This window comes from Canis lupus, chromosome 15, assembly GCF_048164855.1.
Source record: "Canis lupus baileyi chromosome 15, mCanLup2.hap1, whole genome shotgun sequence".
Taxonomy (NCBI): Eukaryota; Metazoa; Chordata; class Mammalia; order Carnivora; family Canidae; genus Canis; species Canis lupus.
Genome location: NC_132852.1, coordinates 54,350,506 through 54,375,897, shown reverse-complemented (window position 1 = coordinate 54,375,897; position 25,392 = coordinate 54,350,506). Strand labels below are relative to the sequence as shown.

General features: G+C 39.3%; 1 protein-coding gene across 3 annotated transcripts in view; it reads right to left on the bottom strand.

Annotated features, from left to right (window-relative positions):
• Nucleotides 1-4,913: 4,913 nt before the first annotated feature.
• Nucleotides 4,914-25,392, bottom strand: part of LOC140605248 (putative inactive serine protease 58) — a 47,216-nt gene continuing 26,737 nt past the window's right edge. For 2 of the 3 annotated variants that reach the window (XM_072777471.1, XM_072777470.1), the window contains exons 3-5: nucleotides 16,234-16,481; nucleotides 15,290-15,426; nucleotides 14,629-14,911 (exon numbers count right to left, since the gene is read on the bottom strand). In XM_072777471.1, the coding sequence (XP_072633572.1) occupies nucleotides 14,762-14,911; nucleotides 15,290-15,426; nucleotides 16,234-16,481 (535 nt within the window). In that variant the 3' untranslated portion in view covers nucleotides 14,629-14,761. Of the gene's footprint in view, nucleotides 4,938-14,628; nucleotides 14,912-15,289; nucleotides 15,427-16,233; nucleotides 16,482-25,392 lie in introns of those variants that run through there. The other variant, XM_072777472.1, reaches the window with a different exon arrangement.

Genomic DNA, 25,392 nt, shown 5'->3' with positions numbered 1-25,392 from the left:
GGTTGGCTAATGGTTTATCTATCTTATTAATTCTTTCAAAGAACCAACTCCTGGTTTTGTCGAACTGTTCTACAGTTCTTCTGATCTCTATTTCATTGAGTTCTGCTCGAATCTTTATTAACTCTCTTTTTCTCCTGGGTGTAGGTTTTATTTGCTGTTCTTTCTCCAGTTCCTTTAGGTGCTCCAGTTTCTTAGCTTGTGTATTTGAGTTTTTTCCAATTTTTTAAGGGATGCTTGTATTGCAATGTATTTCCCTCTCAGGACTGCTTTTGCTGTATCCCAAAGATTTTGAATGGTTATACCTTCATTCTCATTGAATGAATCTTTTTCATTCTTCTCTGATATCCTGGTTGACCCTTTCATCTTTTAGCATGATGGTCTTTAACCTCCATGTGTTTGAATATCTTCCAAATTTCTTCCTGTGATTGAGTTCTAGTTTCAGAGCATTATGGTCTGAAAATATGCAGGGGATGATCCCAATCTTTTGGTATTGGTTAAGACCTGATTGGTAACCCAGTATGTGGTCTATTCTGGAGGAAGTTCCATGCGCACTTGAGAAGAATGTGTATTCAGTTGCATTTGGATGTAAAGTTCTATAAATATCTGTGAAATCCATCTGGTCCAGTGTATCATTTAAAGCTCTTCTTTCTTTGGAGATGTTGTGCTTAGATCTGTCATTTGCAGAAAGTGCCGTGTTGAAGTCTCCTAGTATAAGTGCATTATTACCTAATTATGTCTTTACTTTGGTTATTAATTGATTGATATACTTGGCAGTTCCCACATTAGGGGCATATATATTCATGACTGTTAGGTCCTCTTGTTGGATAGACCCTTTAAGTATGATATAGTGTTCCTCTTCATCTCTTACTACAGTCTTTGGGATAAACTTTATCTGATATAAGGATTGCTATCCCTACTTTCTTTTGAGGATCATTTGAATGGTAAATGGTTCTCCAACCTTTCATTTTCAGGCTGGAGGTGTTCTTAGGTCTAAAATGAGTCTCTTGTAGACAGCAAATAGATGGGTCTTGCTTTTTTATCCAGTCTGAAGCCCTGCGCCTTTTGATGGGGTCATTAAGCCCATTCGAGTTCAGAGTTACTATTGAAAGATATGAATTTAGTGTCATCATAATACCTATTCAGTCCCTGTTTTTGTGGCTTATTTCTTTGGGCTTCCTCTTTCTTTTACAGAGTGCCCCTTAATATTTCTTGCAGAGCTGGTTTGGTGGTCACATATTCTTTCAGTTTCTGTCTATCTTGGAAGCTCTTTATCTTACCCTCTATTCTGAATGAGAGCCTTGCTGGATGGAGTCTTCTTGGCTGCATGTTCTTTTCATAGGACCCTGAGTATATCCTGGCCTCCCAGGTCTCTGTGGAGAGGCCTACTGCTAATCTAATATTTCTCCCTATATGAGTTAGGGATCTCTTGTCTCTTGCTGGTTTAAGCATTCTCTTTATCTTTGGAATTTGCAAGTTTCACTATTAAATGTAGAGGTATTGAATGGTTTTTATTGATTTTAGGTGTGATCTCTCTATCTCCTGGATCTGAATACCTGTTTCCCTCCCCAATTATGGAAGTTCTCAGCTATGATTTGTTCAAATATGCTTTCTGGTCCTCTGTCTCTTTCTGTGCCCTCTGGAACCCCAATTAAACATAGATTTTTTGGGCGGCCCAGGTGGCTCAGTGATTTAGCACGGACTTCAGCCCAGGGCACAATCCTGGATACCCAGGATTGAGTCCCATGTCAGGTTCCCTACATGGAGCCTGTTTCTCCCTCTGCCTGTGTCTGCCTCTCTCTCTCCCTATGTTTCTCATGAGTAAATAAATAAAATATTTAATATATATATATATATATATATATATATATATATATATATATTTCCTTCTGAGGCTATCCTTTATTTCCCTTAACCTTTCCTCATGGTCTTTTAATTATTTTTCTTTTTTCCTCAGCTTCCTTCCTTGCCATCAACTTGTCTTCTATGTCACTCACTCTTTCTTCTAACTCATTAACCCTCATCATTAGGACCTCCAGTTTGGATTGCAACTCATTTAATTGATTTTTAATTTAGGCCTGACTATATCTAAATTCTGCAGTAATGAAGTCTCTTGAATCCTTTATGCTTCTTTCCAGAGCCACTGGTAGCTTTCTAATTGGTTTTCTGACATCGAATTGTAATCCAAATTCTGTAACTCTGTGGCAGAGAGTACTGTTTCTGATTCTTTCTTTTGTGGTGAGTTCTTCTTTCTAGTCATTTTGCTCAGTGCAGAGTGGCTAAAACCGAGTTGTACTGGAAAAAGGAACAAAAAAAAAGAAAAAAACAAAACAAAACAGAAAAAGACCAGGAGGGGTATCCTCTGATTCTGTATACTGTAAATCCCTCAACTTCCCCTAGACCTTTCCAGCGCTGCTCTGTCCAGAACTTGCTCTTCCCCTGTCCTTCCAGCTGGTCTTCTGGGGGAGGGGCTGCTGTGCTGATTCTCAGGTGCACGGCTTAGTGGGAGCTGTTTACCCTGGGAGGCCCGTTCCCTGGCAGCCGCCCCACCCCCACCCCGGGCACCAGGATGAACAACCCACAACCCCACTGGCGGTGGCCAGCTCTCCAGCCCTGGAGTCAGCTCCCGCAGTAACTACCACAGCTCCCAGTCCACAGGGGCCTGCATGCTCCAGGGGCGGGGGCACTTATCTGCACAGCTCGGGGCGCCCAGAGGCAGGAGCATCCTCCCTGTCCTGTGCCCTCCCAGCCTCTGCCTGTCCCAAGGGGAGCACCGGATCCTGGGCCGTGTCCCCTGGCGCCCTGGGCTTCAGGACCCGCGCCGCTGGGATCACTCGGGGGCCGCACAGCCACCTCCCCACGCAGCCCCCTCTGCCCGAGCCACCGCCCAAGCTGCTCCCAGGGCCCTGCCGGGCGCCGCTGCAGCCCTTTAGGGAGCTTGGCTGCAGGGGTGTGGCGCGCTCTCCCCTGGGTGCACCTCCTCTGTTAGTGACCCCGGGAACCTAGGAGCTCCACTGCCCCTCCTGGGATCCTGCCCGAGCTCCCTGCTAAGCGCTTTTCTGTCTGGGGAGAATCTGGTACGGATTTTTAAAGTTGCTGCTTCTCCAGGGCTGCACTTTCCTGTCCTGGAGGCTCTTGCTGACCCCCTTAGCCCAGCTTCTCGAGGGGCTCCTCCCCCACTGGATTTTTTTTTCCTCTTCCTACTTTGTTAGAAGCCTGAACTCTTCTCTCTGTAGCATTCCAGCTGTTTCTCTCTTTAAATCAGGCCAAATTTGTAGGTTTTCAGGATGATTTGAAAGTTATCTAGGTAAGTTGGTGTGGACAGGTGACTTGGGGACCCTACTCCTCTGTCATCGAGCCCCACCCACCTATTATATGAAATGTTAATAAAACTGAAGGCAGAACTTCAATATCCCATTTTCAATAAAACAACTAAACAGAAGACTAATAAGAAAATAAAGAACTTGAACAGGATAAACTCACTAGGCTTAAAAAAAAAAAAGAGTTCATACCACCCAGTAAAAGCAGAATACACATTCTTCTCAAGTGCACATGGAACATTCTCCAAGACAGGTCATAGATTAGGCCAGAAGTCTCAACAGGGTTACAAAGATTGAAATCAAAGTATATTTTCTGACTATCTATAATGAATAAAACTAAAAATCAGTAACAGAAGGAAAATTGACAAATGGTATTTGCTGTGGGCTTTTCGTAGATGGCTTTTAAGATGTTGAGGAATGTTCCCTCTATCCCTACACTCTGAAGAGTTTTGATCAGGAATGGATGCTGTATTTTGTCAAATGCTTTCTCTGCATCTAATGAGAGGATCATATGGTTCTTGGTTTTTCTCTTGCTGATATGATGAATCACGTTGATTGTTTTATGAGTGTTGAACCAGCCTTGTGTCATGGGCAAAAGACATGAACAGAAATCTCACAGAGGAAGACATAGACATGGCCAACAGGCACATGAGAAAATGCTCTGCATCACTTGCCATCAGGGAAATACAAATCAAAACCACAATGAGATACCACCTCACACCAGTGAGAATGAGGAACATTAACAAGGCAGGAAACCACAAATGTTGGAGAGGATGCAGAGAAAAGGGAACCCTCTTAAACTGTTAGTGGGAACATGAACTGGTACAGCCACTCTGGAAAACTGTGTGGAGGTTCCTCAAAGAGTTAAAAATAGACCTGCCCTACGATCCAGCAATTGCACTGTTGGGGATTTACCCCAAAGATACAGATGCAATGAAACACTGGGACACCTGCACCCCGATGTTTATAGCAGCAATGTCCACAGTGGCCAAACTGTGGAAGGAGCCTCGGTGTCCATCGAAAGATGAATGGATAAAGAAGATGTGGCTTATGTATACAATGGAATATTACTCAGCCATTAGAAATGACAAATACCCACCATTTGCTTCAACATGGATGGAACTGGAGTGAAGTAAGTCAATTGGAAAAGGACAAACATTATATGTTCTCATTCATTTGGGGAATATAAATAATAGTGAAAGGGAATATAAGGGAAAGGAGAAGTGTGTGGGAAATATCAGAAAGGGAGACAGAACATAAAGACTCCTAACTCTGGGAAACGAACTAGGGGTGGTAGAAGGGGAAGAGGGCAGGGGGTGGGGGTGAATGGGTGATGGGCACCGAGGGGGGAACTTGACGGGATGAGCACTGGGTGTTGTTCTGTAACTTGGCAAATTGAACACCAATAAAAAATAAATTTATTATAAAAAAAAGAAATAGTGCAAAAAAAAAAAAAAAGAAAGGAAGAAGGAAAGTTCTATTCACAGATGGCATAATCCTATATATGGAAAAATCCCAAAGAAACCCACAAGAAAGCTACTAGAGCTAATGAATAAATTCCACAAATTTGCAGGGTTCAAGATCAACACAAACAAGTCAATTGCTTTTCTATACAAGAGCCTGGAACGGTCAGAAAAGAAAATTAAGAAAACAATTCCATTCGCAGTAACACCTGAATAATGAAAGACCTATTACCTAAACACCTTTTACTTATACCTTAAAATACAGTTTAACCAAGGAGGTGAAAGACTTGTACACTGAAAACTAAACAACACTGCTGAGAAAAATTAAAGCAGACTATTGTATTAATGAGCAAATGACGGCTTCTGTGTACTGGCTCCTATCCTAGCTTGTTCACCTCACTGCTGACCGAGACCTGGCCTGATAGCTTAATAGCCGACCAGCTGTTAACTTTTATGTATCTAATTATTTTTCAAATAGCCAAAATAAGCATATTTCACTGTTTTGAACCTGCCTGCTTTGCATATGCCCTTCAGGGTTGTATGGTAATATGGCTCTGTCCACTTCTCCATGTCATACTCTCACCTTTTTGCTTCCTTTCCTCCAGATACCCTAATATTCTCTCTGCTTGCTGCACAAGTTTTGCTCTCTCCTCCTGCCTCAGGGCCTTTGAACATACTATTCTTTTTTTTTTTTGAACATACTATTCTTATCTCTTCAATGTTTCCTCCCCTTTTCACCCACCTTTCCTAGTTAACTTTTAGTCATCCTGCAGCCCCTACTCAAAGGTCACTTACTCAGGAATGCTTTCTCTGACACATTCTGTGAAATGCTCTCATTTCACACATCACTTTTTCTCATGGCATTTTTTACAGTTCATAATTATGTGTGTGTGTGTGTGTGTGTGTGTGTGTGTGTTCAGTTTGCTGTTATTATTTCTTTTCAATGCCAGTTCTCCATCTGTATCAGGAAAATAAATCATTTTCTTTTTTCTTAGTTATAGCATATATCAAGGGTTCAATTATATAGCGGTCCTGGCTGGCTCAGTCAGTAAAGCATGTGACTCTTGATCTTGCAGTTGTGAGTTCAAGCCCCATGTTGGGCGCAGACCAAACTTAAATAAAGATAAATATTGGGGATGCCTGGGTGGCTCAGCAGTTGAGCATCTGCCTTTGATTCAAGTCATGGTCCCGAGGTCCTGGGATGGAGTCCTGCATTGGGCTCCCCACAGGGAGCCTGCTTCTCCCTCTGCCTGTTTCTGGCCTCTCTCTGTGTGTCTCTCATGAATAAACAAATTTTTAAAATCTTCAAAATAATATCTATATCTACACCTATATCTATGTATCTTTGCTTCTCTTTCATGGTAAGTGAAGTTGAGTGTATTTTCAGTTTTTAAAGCCTTTTGTATTTGTTTCTCTGAAAACTGCCTCCTTATATACTTACTATTTTTCTATTGTTTTGTTGGCTTTTCTTATGATTTTTTTCTTTTTTTCTTATGATTTTTAACACATTTTTGCACACAGTGAAGTAAATATACTCTTTTAGTCTCATATGCATTAGAAATATCTTTGTTTGCTCTTTGCCTTCTGATTTTGACTATGCTTTGCCATGAAATAAATTTTTTAATTACACAGCATTTCAATCTTTTTATGCATGGCTCTCAAGTTTTGTGCTTTGTTTGCAAAGTCCTGCTGCAGGGCTACATTCTTCTGTTGTTATGAAATGTTTTCTCTTGAGCTATTTTTTAGGCTATGGGTGATATTACTGTTTGTTTACTGTTTTTTTAGTCTTTCAGTTTTTCTTCAATAAACTTTGCTGCTCTTATAAACAAAGATAAGCAATAAACTTTTAAAACTTTATATTTACTTTAAACTTTCTTATGTAAAGGAGATCCTCTAATAGTTTAGTGCAAAATGTATGACTTTTGTTCAACATAACATATATTCAATCTACTTTATTTCTTGTTCAACTGAGTTACTTACTGTCATAACAAACTGTAAAAATGTTACCTTTCTCCTAAAGGAGTGTTTTAATTTTTACCAATATACTTATTTATTTTTTACTTTTAAAGATTTTATTTATTTATTCATGAGAGACAGAGAGAGAGAGAGGCAGAGACATAGGCAGAGGAAGCAGGCTCCCTGTGAGGAGCCCAATGGGGGACTCGATCCCAGGACCCCAGGATCACAACCTGAGCCAAAAGCAGATGCTTGACCACTGAGTCACCCAGGTGCCCCTTATTTATTTTTTAAGATTTTATTTATTTATTAATGAGAGACACAGAGTAATTTTGATTAATGTAAATTAAGAAAATCTTTGAAATGTAGGGTAGACAATATTTACTATTAGTGAATAGGAAGTTGAATGACTTACTCAAGGTCACAAAGAAATTTAGTAGCAAATCAGTTCTAGTGACCAGAGTCACCTGATTTCTAGACTAGTGTTCATTATGAATACAAAATATTACTTTTATAGAAGGTTTCTTATGAATAATGAATTGTCCTGGATGATCTGTTAAAACCTACAAATTCTGATATTTTGAGACTTAGACATATCCTTGTAGAAACTGTTTCATTTTGGCACATAATAGATGCTCAGTAAATTTTATGCATATATCTTATTCTAGAGTAAACTCTAAAGGGGGGTGAGATGTAAATTTGAAAATGGGAAAAAGAAAAATAGGTAAATTTCCTTTATAATCTCAGAGTATGGAAAGACTCTCACTGTGATACAAAATCAAGAGACACAAAATAGATGATAAATTTGACCACATGAATATTTTTTAAAGTCCAGCTATTGCTTGTCAAAGTGACCCTAAGGTAAATCAAACACAACAAACAAATATGGAGAAAATATTGATAAACTATATCACAGGTAAAAAGCTAATCTCCTTAACATATAAAAAGCTCTTAAAACCAAGAAAATAGATTAAAACCTAACAGAAGAAAGTAAAAAAATATAAATAAATTGTCCTCAAAAAAATATACACTAATGGTCCTTACAAAAATGATGTTAATCTTCACTCATTATAAGAGAAATTGACATTAAAACTATAAAATATCATTTCTCATCTATCAGATTGGTAAAAATGATTTGCTGGGAAGATGGAGGCAGGACAGAGAAAACTGCTTTTTCTGATGACCAGCTCCCCTGATGGCAGGTTCAAGAACACTCTCAGAGGGAAGGAGGATGGGTATGTCCACCTACTATCCTATGGCATTGGAGATAAGCTTTCAGGTGTGTCTACTATACTAAAAGGCAATTGATAGTATGAGGGTATGTCTTGTTATGTTATGACACAACATCTCCAAGAACACACAAAAAAGGAAGAGAAACAGATGGAGATAAACATGTAAATATAAATAAATATATAGGAGTCTATCACTGGTAAAAGTTGGCTGAAATACAAGGCTTAGCTAGATGGCATCAGAACATCCCAAACAAGGGGGGGAAAAGGACCCTAGGCTTCCCCCAACCCCTCATTCCTTTTCTCACTCTGCCTCTGCAAAATCCACCACGTGGTTTCTGGCCTTCTTGTGGGTCTCTGGCTCTCAGAGAAACAAAAGAAGGCAAAAGAAGGAGCTAGGCTTGGTTTCTGCCTCTGAACTCATGAAGCAGAAAGATCCCTTCACCCTACAATAGGAGTAGGGGAGGGAGTAGGTCAACGGGTCAGGAGTGTTTAGGGACAATCTCTCCTCCCGGAAACCAGTGAAGCAAGGAATAAATGTAACAACTGTAATCATAATCTGTCATACTTAATCCATGAGCCACCCTTCCAGTTATATACAGCCATTTTTCTGTGTACACTCACCCTGTCCTATCCTCATTCTGGACTACTTACTATTTGCCAAATGCTTACTTACCAAATGCTATCCCTATCTCCCTAAATTCAGACTTCTGTTCATGCTGATTCTGACTCCTGAAATGCCCTCTTTTCCTGTCTTTTTCTATGAATGTCCTCCTAAGACTTTAAGACTCGCTTAAGTGATTAGTCTTTTTTTTAAGATTTTATTTATTTATTAATGAGACACAGAGAGAGAGAGAATCAGAGACACAGGCAGAGGGAGAAGCAGTCTCCATGCAGGGAGCGCGATGTGGGACTCATCCCGGGACTCGATCCTGGGACTCCGGGACCATACCCTGAGCCAAAGTCAGATGCTCAACTGCTGAGTCATGCAAGCATCCCTAAATGATTAGTGTCTTAAGTGACCTGTTCCTCCAGCTAGATGTGATCTCCCCCTCATTGGGATTTCCCAAATACTCTGTATGTCTCTAGAACCCAGCAGCTCAGCATGGCACAAGTTATTTGTGAATATGTCTTTTTTTTTTAATTTTTTATTTATTTATGATAGTCACAGAGAGAGAGAGAGAGAGAGAGAGGCAGAGACATAGACAGAGGGAGAAGCAGGCTCCATGCACCGGGAGCCCGACGTGGGATTCGATCCCGGGTCTCCAGGATCGCGCCCTGGGCCAAATTTGGGCAGGCGCCAAACCGCTGCGCCACCCAGGGATCCCGAATATGTCTTATCCCAATTATGTAGCTTTGAGTTCACAGTTCTTAGTTCTGGGCAGGGTCAACTGTTATAGTCTTCAGAGAATTGGCTGCAATATCTAACACATTGCATGTATTCAGTAAGTTTTCATTAAAAGAGGGATAAATCTAGGTGTAAATCTATATAGAATTCCCCAGGTTTTTTCCAAAAAAGTTCTGCCAACTGAAAATCCAAATGCTCTTTGTTACATGTATACATGCATCATGACCTTCAAACAGCAGTGATGTGTGAGACCAAAGTGGTGGTCGCCAGAGGGGAGGTGGGCAGGGGATGGATGAAACAGATAAAGGGGATTAAGAGGTAGAAACTTACAATTAGAAAATAAAAAGTCATGGAGATAATAAGTACAACATAGGAAATGCAGTGAATAATACTGTAGTAACATTGTACGGTGACAGTTGGTGACTACACTTATCATGGTGAGTAGCGTATAGAATTGTTAAATCGATGTATAGAATTGTTGAATCAATACGTTGTACATCTGAAACTAATGTAACATTGTATGTTAATTATATGTCAATAAGTTTAAGTTAAAAAGTTTTGTAAATATAGTACAGTTAAGACAGACGACAGACATTAATTTTCAATGCAAAATTACTATAATTTTGTAGCAAAAAAAAAAGAGGTGATGTACTTCTTAGGGATCTAATGATCGAGTAAGGTTTTCAATCTACTGCATATCTCTCATGTGTCAGAGGCTTTACATTGGTTATCTCATTCAACCACTACAACAACCCTATTCCTAAGGTAGTATCTAACATTTATGGAGATCTTACTATGTACTATGCCATGCCATCTTTTAAGAACTCGATACTTAATACATAATTTATAATCTGCAACTAGTCTATGTGGTAGTAGTGGTATTAACTCTGTTTTAATATTTAAGGAAAGTGAAATAGATAGAGGTTATGTAACACACCCAAGAAGACTCTCCGAAGTTGTAAGTAATAAAGCCAGGATGCAAATGCCAGCAGCCTGACTCCACAGCCTGAGCCCTTAGCCACTAGTTATTATTATCCCCCTTTTCAGAATGACAAAACTGAGATCTAAAGGGCTTAAATAATTTACCCCAGCACACAGTAAAATTATAAGTGAGGCTATATTTTGAAACAAAATCTATCTGACTCTACAGCTTCCTATCAACCTCTAAATGTCTTCTACCTCTCTTACAAATGAACTTTCTCTCTTAATAAACTTAAAATATTTGGGGGCACCTGGGTGGCCCAGTCAGTTAAATGTCCAATTCTTGATTTCAGCTGAGGCCAGATCTCAGGGCCCTCAGATGGAGCCCTGTGTCAGGCTCCACACTCAACAAAGAATTTCTTGAGATTCTCTCTTTCCCTTTGTCCCTTCCCCCACTCATCCATGCACACGCTCTCTCTCTCAAATAAATAAATGAATCTTTAAAAATATATATATTTTGAGCTATAGAGCTTTGGGACCCAATACAGGAAGATGGAATGCGGCCCAGGTGAAATGATAATCTAAATAAAACAAACTTTTATTTTCCCCCATCAAACACAATGCTCTCTTGAACTTTTGAGAGATGTTCCAGGATCCTAAACTATTAATTCCATCTCTAAATAAAGAAGGAAAGCAATGAAATTTAAATTACTTAATACATAATAGATAAATTACAAGTCCCTTTGACATCTGCCAGCAGTGAGTGCTGCCAGAAGGAGATATAGGGTAGAGATGGCAAAAGGAATACAAATCGAGACCCCAGGGGTTTTGCAGTGCTGGTATTATCAGGACGGTGATGGTCCACTGACCAGTGCTGGTTTCTGAACTGATCGTTACTGTTCTGTGAAAAGAACATTACAAACATGAAAGTAGACATTTAGAAACACTTAACAGCAATCTGGCTTGTTCTGGGATCCAGATGCAAATCCAAGGGCTTCTGCCAACTGATTTTGAACAAACCAACTCCTGAACTTTGGTTGCCGTATTAAAATAAAGGTGGTCCTTTAGAGGCAGAGGCAAGGACTAAAGACCTGACATGACTTGAAAGTTACAAAGAGTGAGGAGTAGATGGAAGCGAGGCGAGGAGAGACATGAAACAAAGCTACAGGGAGATGTAAGAGACAAACCCACACCTCTGAACAGCCCACAGCCGGGTAAGAACACTGGGAATTTATCTGTGTGGCTCCCCCATCTCATTTCTCAGCGGTCAAGGTTCATGCCCCAGGTTACAACTACTCAGAATTCATGATGATGCCATCTTCCCCTTAACAGGCACTCAAAAGCCCAAACTAAGGCCTGATAGTGTGCCTTTTTATACAAACTTTAAAGTAGTGTGGCAACTTGGTATGGATAGGCTCAGCTTATGGACATGAAACCTATTCATGCTCAGAGCTTCAACTCAGCCTCCAGCCAGTTTAGAGAGGCCCAAAAAGGTGGTGGCAGTATGATCAAGGAGACAGGGAAAGCCTTTGGAAGCACAGAGGCAGTTGAGAAGATCTGAGGAGATGCAGAATGTTTGTGTCTAATAAAAATGACTCCATAGGTATTCTATAGACATTAATAAGAATGAAAATATAAAGCACTTAGCACATGTTGGTCTAGATTGATGGCAAAGACAGAAGGAACTTTGGAAACTGTATCATTTGAGATGTTTTTAATTATAGCAATGAAAAGCCCAATTCAAGTTGTCTTAAACACTGAAAGTAACTTCATAGTTACTGGATTATACAACTAAAAATATCCAAAGAGAAGACTTAAACTCTGGCATGGTTTTATCAGGACTTCAGCTACATTTCTCGGCAAATCTAAAAACCAAAGCTCATTGACTTTCCAAATTTACAATTTTACAATTTTTTGTTTGTCAATGAAGAACTGAACCACAGTCTACTGAAACTGAATATCAATCCCCTACATACTCCCAATGAAGAACGTTGAGTGTGGAAGAAAAATGGTAATGTCAGAAACATGGAAGGCACGTATGTGGTAATAAATATGGTGAGATGACGATAGTTCACCCAGGGAACCAATAGAAATGAAGAGCCATAATCAGACTAAGTGGTAAATACAAGCAAGATATGTAACATATACACATGAGTTTAGAAGGGATCTTAGAAGTACCATATACATAAAATTATGTACCTGAGAGGTGATCCCTGTCCTCTTGATCTGAAAGTCAGACATGACTGACTCATAAGACTGGAGACAGGATGGGGAACCAGAGTGTAGAGAAAAGTCATCCTCTTGACCAAACAGGGCAAGCATTCCTATTCCCATTGTTATATTCTCCACTTACTATACTGAAATCTATTGGTTGGTATCAGAGATCCATTTTGATGCAAAGTACTTAAGCTACAGAGAAAGTCATGGAACATGAGCCCAAGTCCGTGTAAAGAGAAAAAGGAACCAGAAAGAAAATGAGCAGTGGTTGGTGGGAATGTCAGGAGAGAAAGGTGGATGTGATACCTGAAATTCTTAGTAGACTAACTTGGAGAAGAGAGAGAGAGAGAGAGAAGGAAGAGGAAGAGGAAGAGGAAGAGGAAGAGGAAGAGGAAGAGGAAGAGGAAGAGGAAGGAAGGAAGGAAGGAAGGAAGGAAGGAAGGAAGGAAGGAAGGAAGGAAGGAAAAGTAAGGGGAGAAAAGAAAAATCTTTAGAATCAATCATATACAGGATTGGATAAAATTGGGTGAAACTGATAGGATTATTAGAAAAGTTTTCACACACTCCGAAATTTAGTGGTGTGATAAACAGCCCAGGTTCAGTTAGATACATGGATGATGATGAGATGATGATTAGATGGATAGGCAGACAGAGAGACAGACAGCTAGATAGGTAGACAGGTAGACCTTTTCCTTTTCAAATTGAGGAATGAGATGACAAAGAGAGAAGATATTTATACAAGAAAAACTCAAGTCCAGAAAATATAAAGAAGAAAAAAGACCCTCAAATTAAGAATTCATGACCCAATCAATAAGAAAAAAAGATCCTCAAATTGAAGAATTCATGACTCAATCAATAATTAAGATACCTGACTCAGCCTAGAACTAGTAAGACCTGTAAGTATGAGGCCGAAGAGCACACAGGGCAGGACTCAGCGTAGGTTGTTAGGAAGATCATCTCAGTAAAAAGTTCTCTTGAAACTAGTTCAGTTGGCTGATGACAATACACAACTTGGCATACGGTAAGGATGAAAAGAACGGTTAGCAACCAGGAGAAATAGGAATTAACTAACTAGGCAACAAAAGGGTGAAACAGGAGGAAACTGTCAAAATTAGTAAGCGCTGCCAATTCCCACACTATTCCTCTGCATACAAAGCACTTTCCACATTCTCTGATGGCCATGAAAGTCTTAAAAGGAAAAACCCTTTGTTTTTGTGAATGTGTAAAAATAGGTGATTTAATCAACTGGATAGCAATTTGATTTTTAAGAAATCCTAATTATTTCACAGCATGTAGCAGAATAAAAATGCATTTCACATTTCTGAGACAAATTTTTTGAATGTTCAATATTTTTACATGAAAATGGATAGGCTTTAGTATAAAATCAGTTTAATCTCTCGTGGATTAATGAAAAATAATATTTGAAGAACACATTTTTGGAATGACGAGCAATTTTTCAGTGTACTTGTGGATGAAAGTGTGTGATCATGAGTACCCAAAGGCATATATGAAAACTCCCAGGCAAAATCCTCAAGAACTCCACCACTTTGTACCCTCCTTTCAGAAAACATGTGTGATTTTAAATAAAAAGCAGTAAACCAGAAGGAAAATGCATTGGGGAAAAAATTCCATCCTATTATTTATAAATATACATTATAGTTTTATTCCCAAACACAGAATTCCTGTTTATTCCAAATACTAAAATGACTTTTGGGTGGCCTCAGTAAACCTAATAAACAAACATGAATTCTATAGATCTATAGATTACTTACTTACTATAGATTAGTAAGTAACTAATGGGAACTAACTACAACCACCCATATATATACAAACATACACACACACACACACTTACCCAGGAGACATCTGGTCATTAGAAAAATTGCTAATCATCTGACCAACTTTTGGTAAATTATCGCTCAGCTATATGATTTACACTTTGCCCAAATAGACCCCTGGTAGTTATTTTCCCTCAGTTCCACTTGTTTTTTTGTGTTTTTAAGATAAGGCAGAGAGTATTTTAACAGAAATATTTGAGTTTTGTAGAATCCAACAAAGATTCCTGAGTGAATTCCAATTCTTGAGACTAGCACTCATGTTTTCAATATTTTAAACATTCAGTCATGAGTTAGGAATAAGCAAAGAAGCAGTTAAAGAGACTAGAGCCATGCCAACACTCAGGAGTCATCAACGATCTCTTTTGAAACTCCAGTCAGATCTAGATCCTATGAAAGACTGGGACTGAGATATATAGCATGATTGCTGTGGATCAGCTGGGAGGTAAGTGTGTCAATGGAGCTCTATATCAGCTTATTTTGTAGACATAATGTTCTTGATCCACGGAACGTAGCTGTGTAGGTCAGTGAAGACAACAGTGTATCCTGTTAGAACACATCCAGTTCCCCAAGACAAAATTCCTTGTAATTCACGGCCACATAAGGCTGGTGCAGCTGTGACCACCTGCCAGATAGAGTAGAGGGATCAGAACTTTCTTCCCACCTGAGATTTCCTCAATACCTGAACAGAAATGAGAGCCACTACATTTACCATGCAAAGGGGTTCAAGATATAAGAATACAGTATGAAAAGCTTCTTTCCATTGCACTAACTACCCCTACACCTCCCAGTCATCCCTAGACAGGTATTCCCAAGCAGTCGCTGGGAGATAGCTTTCCACTCCCCAACATCTGTTTCTATCATCTCTATGACAGGGTGGAGAAGAAAGAGTCATCATTCTTCAGCTCCCTTACTCTCTGAGCTCCTATCCTGACTGAAAAATCCAGCACCTCAACAAACAGTAGAGACTGAGCTTAGGGGCAAATGAGGTAAGAAGACTTACCTGGCAGGGTTCTTGACTTCCTAGTGTGGGTCCTATACAAAACATGTCTTCTAGGAGTTTTTCACCCAATAATTTTTTGCAGTTTATATTAGAGCTCATTTGAATTGTGATGCTTTGCAGATTATTGTTTGAATTTCCTAAGCACAAAAAATAAAGGAGATTTTGATTCCTGTTTGCCTTTTCATAAAGCATCCTGCCTCCTCCTCCTTCAGGGCTTCTTCTCAGTAAGAATGGACAACCACGGATCAAACACATCTTCTTACTCAGTTTATCATCTCTGACAGATTATAAGCATCAAAGGGTGGTTTCTGAGAAGACATTGCACACATCAAACAAAATCTGAATCCAAGCCCTGTCATTGCCAAGCTGATGATCTTGGATAATTCATTTCCCTGAGTCTTAGTTTCCTGGCTTATAAGATATAAATCTCAAGGAAACTTATCTATATGATATGTGATAATGGCTATATGTACAGATGCTTCATGCTTGGTACACAATTAGTGATCAACAAATGGTAGTTACTACCATTGTTATAATTGATAATGATATCACTCCTTTTAGGTAAAGAGAAAAATATGATTTTTACCAATTTGCAAATTAAGATTCAAAGAAGTAAAAGAATTTGTTCAAGTAAAAGAATTTGTTCATAAACCTATAATGAATGTTAGAATCAATACTCAAACATAGATTGCTGAATTCCAGCCCCTGCGGTGTGCCAATGTGATCCATATATGCAACACTTTGATTAGGATTTGATCCCCAAAGCCCTAAAGATCACTTCTTCTACTCTAAAAAGCCAATACTGCTGTTCCCTTTCTAGCTTTATACATGTGCTTAGAAATCTGGCACTAGCCTGATAAGTTTCCAATTCCTTCCCCTAATTCAGAGATCCTAAAGATGTAAATATATCTAAGAACTAACTCTTCTTTGTGATAGTCACTCACCAATAAAGTATTTATTCTCTAACCAAGTGTGAATCAAGCAATCTTTAACTGCATTCTTGAAAGTAGGCCACTGTAAATGCCTTGTGGAGATGAAGGTAAAAGGTATAGCCAGCTTTATCAACATGAGGTCATCTTTAGGAGAGGTAGCAGTGAAGTTTGGGTGGATGAAGATCCTCTCATAACGTAGGATCTCCCCAGTAAAGTCTCGAAGATTCATGAAGCTGCCATAAAAGATGATCTGAAGATCTCTGAAAAGTTAAAAGAGAAAAAAGACTTGATACTCTCAGATTCCAAGGCAGACAGACAGACACACACACACGCGCGCGCGCATGCGCGCACACACACAATTTCCTTCTATGATAACCCATTTAACTGTTTCCTCTCATATTTGTCCACTTAATCCTTTATGTGTAGCATATGTGGTCATGGAGGTTATGCATTATATAAGCCAATGCGTTGCTATTCACATAGACTATAATGTGAATAGTGCCTCCAGGAGTTAAGCAATGCAATGGGTGGGCTCTACTCTTAGCATAATTCTAGAAAGAAGCTCCAATTCAAGACCTAGAAACAGCAGAAAGAAGCATGCAAATGGATAGTCAGAGCTTTTATGAAAGTAGTAGGCTCTGTTAGGGAGGTTCCTTTGGGAGTTGGGGGGGAATAGGAAATGTGAAATTGTACAGAGGAAATGAGTAACACCTTTGAGAGTTTAAATATTCTAAAGCTAGGAAGGATCACCTGAATATACTATCCTCTACTCATGTTTATCAAAACTGCTGGATTAACAGGGTTTTCTGCTGGTCCTTTGGGAGAACAACAGTCAAAAATCTTGTATGTTCCAATGAGATCCAGTTTAGATCAACTCACTAACATGGCTCAAGAACAGGGTACTTCCATGAAGCCTCTGAGTCTCCCACTCAGGGATTTCTCCAACCACAAGAATAGAACAAGTACCATATTGGTACTGAGCACCAATGTTTTTGTTGAGCTCCCAAATATTAAGATCACATTGTCTCCTAACAATAGTACCAACTGTCTCTCAGTTTGTCATGTTGGAATGTTACAGGATAAAGTTTAAAGAGATAGGACAAGGGGGTGCCATGAGTGGCTCAGTTGGTTAAGCATCTGACTTGATTTTGGCTCAGGTCATGATCTCAGGGTTGTGGGATCAAGTCTCATGTTGGGCTCTGCACTCAGCAGGGAGTCTGCTTGTCCTTCTCTCTCCTCCTCCCCCCCCCCCCGGTGGCATGCACATACTCTCCCTTTCTCTCTCTCTCTCTCTCTCTCTCTCTCTCTTTCTCTCTCAAATAAATAAATAAATAAATAAATACCTTTAAAAAATAAAAATAAAGAGATAGGATAGGAACAAGCCTGATAAATTCAACCTTGAGCCAAGCCCAAGGACTGACAAATTTAAAAGGTCTCATCAGAGCAACATACTTTAGACAAATTTTGCTTTGGGTTACTTTTACAAGATATTAGACAATATAAGGATTTTCCTTTGTTCTGCTGTGTTCCTAAGAACTACCATACTTTTTAAAATCTGTTTGCAGTGAAGGATTTTTCTGGGTCCCCAGATGGGGATGACTGGTCTTTGGCCAAGTTGTTTTTTACTGACTGCTGCAGTTCTCATTGGATCATCTCAGTCTATTTGATTCTCTATACCAAACACATGCTCCCTTTCTGTTTAAATGCATAAGATAGCTCTCCAATTGGCATAATTCTCCCAGAACAATATAAAATTGCAGTGGCCACTAGGAGGAACTTTTGACAAGAGCAAAATTGCTCATTTGACAGATACATTTTTTAAAAAAATTTTTATTTATTTATTCATAGAGATGCAGAGAGAGAGAGGCAGAGACACAGGCAGAGGGAGAAGCAGGCTCCATGCAGAGAGCCTGATGTGGGACTCGATCCAGGGTCTCCAGGATCACGCCCTGGGCTGCAGGCGGCGCTAAACCACTGCGCCACCAGGGCTGCCCCTGACAGATACATTTGATCAAAAAGGAAGACACCTTCATGTTAACATTCTTTCTCTTGTCTTTCTAAATGAGAGATCACTTAATGACCCCCATCCCACCATTCCCATACCCTGGGAATTAATGAGTACTGTTGTTTTAATTATACAACTTGCTGGAACTGTTAGGCCTGACTTACTGTTTAATTCAGTTGTAGTAACTCTCTTGTGCATCTGTGTTTGTCAAATTAGCTTTTTCTGTTGCTAATATTACTCTCCTTTCTTGCTGAAGAAGACATTCCTGTTGAAGGTGTTAAATTTAATAAATATCTAAAACTGGTACCCTCTAATATTTTCTCTTATCCTTCCCCTATGTCTCTTTTTTCCTTCCCTTAAGAAATTTTGTGATTTAATTTATCATGAAATATAACTAAATACAAAGGTTTATATGGAAAATAACTCATGATAAATAGATGGTTCTGGCAAATTGGAGTGAGTGAATTTCAGCTTAAGGCAACTCTTCAGCATGAAAAACAAAATGTGGTGGAAAAGCAAGAGAACAGTGGTTCCCTCTGAGGGATATGGAGGCAATATAACTAAGTAAGCATGTGAGAACCTACCTTACACATAAAGGACCTAGAAAAGGAAGAGCAAATAAAGCCTCAAGTCAGCAGAAGAAGGGAAATAAGAAAGACTAGAGCAGAGGGGGGAGGTAAGATGGTGAAATAATAAGGATCCTCATTTTCATTTAGTCCCCCAAATTTAGCTAGCTAACTTTCAAACCATCCTGAACACCTATGGATTCAACCTGAGATGGAAAGAAAGAATAGCTGGAACACTACAGAGAGAAAAGTGATCACTTCTTGCAAGGTAGTAATGCAAAGAGAAATGGAGGAGATATATCAGAAGATAAATGGCAGGGAGAGGGAGCCTTTGCAAGCAGCTGCTGGAAAGCAGTTATAGCACTAGGGCGTTCAATTGGGTCCTTTAGAAATCTGGTCCTGAAAGAGTCTTCCTTGCCTGAAAAGTGCTCAGTGGTGAAATAGGGCAGAACTGCAAGAGGGACAAGGAGATCTCAATATTCCCAGAGGCACAGGAAGAACAGAGGCACCCAGGAGAAAGCTCAACTTGTGACGCAAACCACAAACCATGGATGGATAAGGGGACCACTGACACCCTGGGTCCTGGTAAAGGACTGGAATGCAGCAACTCTCTGATAGTTGCCAGGAAGGCAGAGCAGGTGCACACTCCAGTGGCTGAATGCTCCCCACCTCAGAGCCCAGCAGTGGACAGAAATGTGCTATCCTCTAATCCCTCCAGGAGAGGCAGAAACCAGGGAGGGCAAAAGACGGCAAAAGCTTTCCCACCACCAGACGCCCTTCAAATTGTTGAATCAGTGCCCCCACGCCTGCCTCCAGGAGGATCTGAGTCAGCATCCACTGGGAGACTGCAATTCAGTGTCTACTGGGAGCTCTTGGCTCTCGGGCTGGAGATCTGGCACCATGTTGTGTTTTTTTTTTTTTTTTTCCTTTCACCTGGGAGAGGTGTAGCCTCCAGAGAACAAAGGCCTCATAGGACAAACTTCTGGAGAGCTCAGATACCTGGAAAGGGGCGGGGCATCTCCACCCAGGCACAGACACCTGACAATCAGCACAGCAGGCCCTTCCCCCAGAAGACCACCTGGAAGAACAGGTGAATAGCAAGTTTACTGACCAACCAGCACTGGAAAGCTCTAGGACTGAGGGAAAATAGTACATACAACTCGAGGTTTCTTCCTTATGATTCATTTTATCTTTCAGGTTAAAAATTTCCAATATTCTTTTTTCCTCTCCTATCTTAACTACAATATTTTATCAATTCTTCATTTTTAAGTTTTTTTTCCATTTTGATTTTCATATTTTAACAATTACATATTCTTCATTTTTGGTCTCTTTTCAACATATTCAATTTAATTTTTATAGATATATAAATTTGGGGGGAGTTTTGTTTTTTAAGTTTGTTTTGTTTTATAATTTTGGAGTTAATACCTTCTACAAATACACTCAGAACCAAGTGGAGCACTGTTTTTGGTCCACTCTGTGAGATATATTCTCTCTTCCTTCCCATCCTTCCCTCCTTTTTTTCTTATTTTTGTTTTTATTGTTGCTGTTGTTTCTCTATATAAGTTTTGCTTTTTTATATGAATTTGGAATTTAGTGCCATCTAACATACACACCAAAATACAGTTTTTAAAAATTTTTTCACATTTGTGGTGGGGTTTTTTTCTGGTCCCTGACATCTTCAGGATTGCCTAGGGTATATTTTACTTAGGTCGTGGTTGATATTTTTGACTCTGCTTACTCATACTGCCATTCTGCACTGGACAAAATGACTAGAAGGAAGAATTCATCACAAAAGAAATAACCAGAAGTAATACTCTTGGCCATAGATCTAATGGATATAGATTTAAGTAAGATGTCAGATATAGAATTCAGGATTAAAATTATTAAATTACTGATGACTCTTGAAAAAAAGCACAAAAGACTCTAGAGATTCTCTTACTGTAGAAATGAGATCTAATCAGGCTGAAAATAAAAATACTTTAACTGAGATGCAGCCTAAACTGGATGCTCTAACAGTTAGGGTTAATGAGGTAGGAGAGAGTGAGTGGCATAGAACACAAAATTATGGAAAGGAAGAAAGCTGAGGAAAAGAGAGAAAAATAACTAAGAGCCCATGAGGAGAGACTCTGAGAATTAAGTGATAATTTGAGAAAGAATAGCATTTGTCTTATTGGGATTCCAGAGGGTGTGGAGAGAGAGAGAGAGAACCAGAAAATATTTTTGAACAAATCATAGGTGAAAACCTCCCTAATCTGGGGAAGGAAACAGGAATTCATAACCAAAAGAACAAAAGATCAACAAAAACTGATTAATACCCCAACATATAATAGTGAAGCTTGAAAATTTCAGAGATAAAGAAAAAATCCTAAAAGCACTCATGACAAGATATTCCTAACTTATATGGCAAGAAATATCAGATTAACAGCAAACCTATCCTATCTGGCAGGCCAGAAAGAGCTGGCAGGATATATTCAGGGTACTAAACAAGGAAAACATGCAGCCAAGAATACTGTATCTAGCAAGGCTGTCATTCAAAATAGAAGGAGAGGTGAAGACCTTCCAGGATAGACAGAAACTGAAAGACTATGTGACCACCAAACCAGCTCTGTAAGAAATATTAAGGGGGACCCCTAAGCAAAGAGGGAGCCCAAAGAAACAATTCACAGAAACAGGGACTGTAAGGTAATACTATGAAGCTAAATTCATATCTCTCAATAGTTACTCAGAATGTGAATGGGCTACATGCTCCAGTCAAAAGATACAGGGTAGGGCAGCCTGGGTGGCTTCAGTGGTTTAGCGCTGCCTTCAGCCCAGGGCCTGATCCTGGAGACCCAGGATCGAGTCCCATGTTGGGCTTCCTGCATGGAGCCTGCTTCTCCCTCTGCCTGTGTCTCTGCCCTCTCTCCCTCTCATGAGTAAATAATAAAATAAAAAATCTTAAAAAAAAGACACAGGGTATTAGACTGGATAAAAAAGCAAGACCCATCTATATGCTGCCTACAAGAGACTCATTTTAGACCTAAGGACACCTCCAGCCTGAAAATGAAGGGGTAGAGAACCATTTACCATTCAAATGGTCCTCAAAAGAAAGCTGGGGTAGCAATCCTCATATCAGATAAATTAGATGAAGAGGGACACTATATCGTACTTAAAGGGTCTATCCAACAAGAAGACCTAACAATTATGAATATCTATGCCCCTAATGTGGGAGAAGCCAATTATATCAACCAATTAATAATCAAAGTAAAGAGAGACATAAACAATATATTAATAGTAGGAGACTCCAACATGGCACTCTGAGCAAAGGACAGATCTTCTAAGCAGAAGATCACCAAAGAAACAAGGGCAAATGACACATGGGACCAAATGGATTTCACAGATATATACAGAACTTTACATCCAAACGCAACAGAATACACATTCTTCTCAAGTGCACATGGAACTTTCTCCAGAATAGACCACATATTGGGTCACAAATTAGGTCTCAATCGATAGCAAAAGACTGGGATTATTCCTTGCATATTTTCAGACCACAATGCTTTGAAACTAGGACTCAATTACAAGAAGAAATTTGGAGGTTACCAAACACTTGGAGATTAAAGAGCATCCTACTAAAAGATCAATGGGTCAACCAGGAAATTAGAGAAGAGTTTCAAAGATTCAGCAAATAAAGCCTACAGCAAGCAGAAGAAGAGAAATAATAAAGATTAATAATAAAGATTAGAGAACTCAATGAATAGAGACCAGAATAAGTATAGAACAGATCAATGAAACCAGGAGCTGGTTCTTTGAAAGAATTAATAAGATAAATAAACCCCTAGCAAGACTTATTAAAAAGAAAAAAGACTCAAATTAATAAAATCATGAATGAAAGAGGAGAGATCACAACCAACACCAAGGAAATACAAACAATTTTTAAAATGTATTATGAGCAACTATATGCCAACAAATTAGGCAAGCTGAAAGAAATGCATACATTCCTGGAAACCAACCTACAAATTACCAAAACTGAAATAGAAAGAAATAGAAAATCTGAACAGATCAATAACCAGAGAGGAAACTGAAGCAGTCATCAAAAACTTCCCAAGAAACAAAAGTCCAGGGCCAGCTCGCTTCCCAGGGGAATTCTACCAAACATTTAAAAAAGAAATAATACCTAAATAATACCTAAAGTCATTAAGATAAAACCTAACATCAAAAAATCAGAAGCCAAGTAACTTGTGCAGAAGGAATACACAGAAAACTTGGGGTGGTTTGGTTAGAGTATAATTAGTGGAGGGTGTGCATAAGGTAGATTTTTCTGGTTTTCAGAAATTGTAATTTTTTTGGTGTGCTATTTCAATTTTTAGTAGCAAATGTGTATGTAGAGGATCTTATTAAAATTGAGACTTATTTGAAAAAAAAATTATACTAAAGCTGTTTCAAAGGATAGAAATTGAGGGAATATCTCCAAACTCATTCTATGAGGCCAGCATTATCTTGATCCCAAAACCAGATGAAGACTCCATCAAAAACGAGAATTACAGACCAATATCACAGAGGAACATGGGTATCAAAATACTCACCAAGATACTAGCCAATAGGATCCAATAGTACATTAAAAGGATTAGTCATCATGACCAAGTGGGATTTATCCCTGGGATACAGAGGTGGTTCGACATTCATAAATCAATCAACACAACAGATCACATTAATAAAATAAAAGACAAAAACCATATGATCCTCTCATTTGATGCAGAGAAAGCATTTGACAAAATACAGCATCCTTTCCTGATTGAATGTCTTCAAAGTATAGGGATACAGGGAACATATCTCAAAATCATAAAAGCCATCTACAAAAAGCCTACTTTGAATATCATTCTCAATGGGGAAACACAACAGGAACACAACAGGAATGCCCACTCTCACCATTGTTGTTCAACATAGTGCTAGCAGTCCTAGTCTCAGCAATCAGACAACAAAAAGAAATAAAAGGCACTCAAATTGGCAAAGAAGTAGTCAAATGCTCACTCTTCACAGATGACATGATATTGTACATGGAGAACCCAAAAGACTCCACCCCAAAATTGCTAGAATTCATATAGCAATTCAGCAATGTGTCACGCTACAAAATCAATGCACAGAAATCTATACACTAACAATGAGACTGATGAAAGAGAAATTAGGGAATCAATCCCATTTACAATTGCTCTCAAAACCATAAGATACCTAGGGAAAGGGGATCCCTGGGTGGCACAGCGGTTTGGCGCCTGCCTTTGGCCCAGGGCGCGATCCTGGAGACCCGGGATCGAATCCCACATCAGGCTTCCGGTGCATGGAGCCTGCTTCTTCCTCTGCCTGTGTCTCTGCCTCTCTCTCTCTCTGTGACTATCATTAAAAAAAAAAAAAGATACCTAGGGAAAAATCCTAACCTGACAGGTAAAGGATCTGTACTTTATTAACTACAGAATACTAATGAAAGAAATTGAGGGAGACACAAAGAGATGGGAAAACATTCCATGTTCATGGATTGGAAGAATGAATATTGTGAAAATGTGTACCCAGAGCAATGTATACATTCAATGCAATCCTTATCAAAATACCATGGACTTCCTTCACAGGGTTGGAACAAACAATCCTAAGGTTTGGAACCAGAAAAGACCCCAAATAGCCAGAGAAATATTGAAAAAGGAAACCAAAGCTGGGGGCATCACAATACCTGACTTCAAGCTGTATTACAAAGCTGTGATCATCAAGACAGTATGGTACTGGCACAAAAACAAACACATAGACCAATGGAACAGAACAGAGAACCCAGAAATGGACTCTCAACTGTATGGTCAACTGATCTTCGATAAAGCAGGAAAGAATATCCAATGGAATAAAGTTTCTTCAATAAATGGTGTTGGGAAAATTGGACAGCCACATGTAGAACAATGAAACTGGATCATTCTCTTATATCATATGTAAAGATAAACTCAAAATGGATGAAAGACCTAAATGTGAGACAGGAATCCATCAAAATCCTAGAGGAGAATATAGACAGCAACCTTTTTTAGCTTGGCCACAGCAACTTCTTGCAAGACACATCTATAAAGGCAAGGGAAACAAAAGCAATAGTGAACTATTGGAACTAAAACTAAAAGGCAATCTACAGAATGGGAGAAGATATTTGCAAATGACATATCAGATATAAGGCTAGTATCCAAGATCTATAAAAAATTTATCAAACTCGGGATGCCTGTGTGACTCAGCAGTTGAGCATCTGCCTGCAGCTCAGGGCATAATCCCAGGATCCAGGATTGAGTCCCACATTAGACTCCCTGTGAGGAGCCTACTTTTCCTCCCTCTGCCTATGTCTCTATCTCTCTCTGTGTGTGTCTCTCATGAATAAATAAATAAATCTTAATATATATATATATATATATATATATATATATATATATATATATACACACACACACACACAACTCTTAAAATTAAAAAAAAAAAGAACTCGGGGATCCCTGGGTGGCACAGTGGTTTGGCGCCTGCCTTTGGCCCAGGGTGCGATCCTGGAGACCCGGGATCGAGTCCCACGTCGGGCTCCCGGTGCATGGAGCCTGCTTCTCCTTCTGCCTG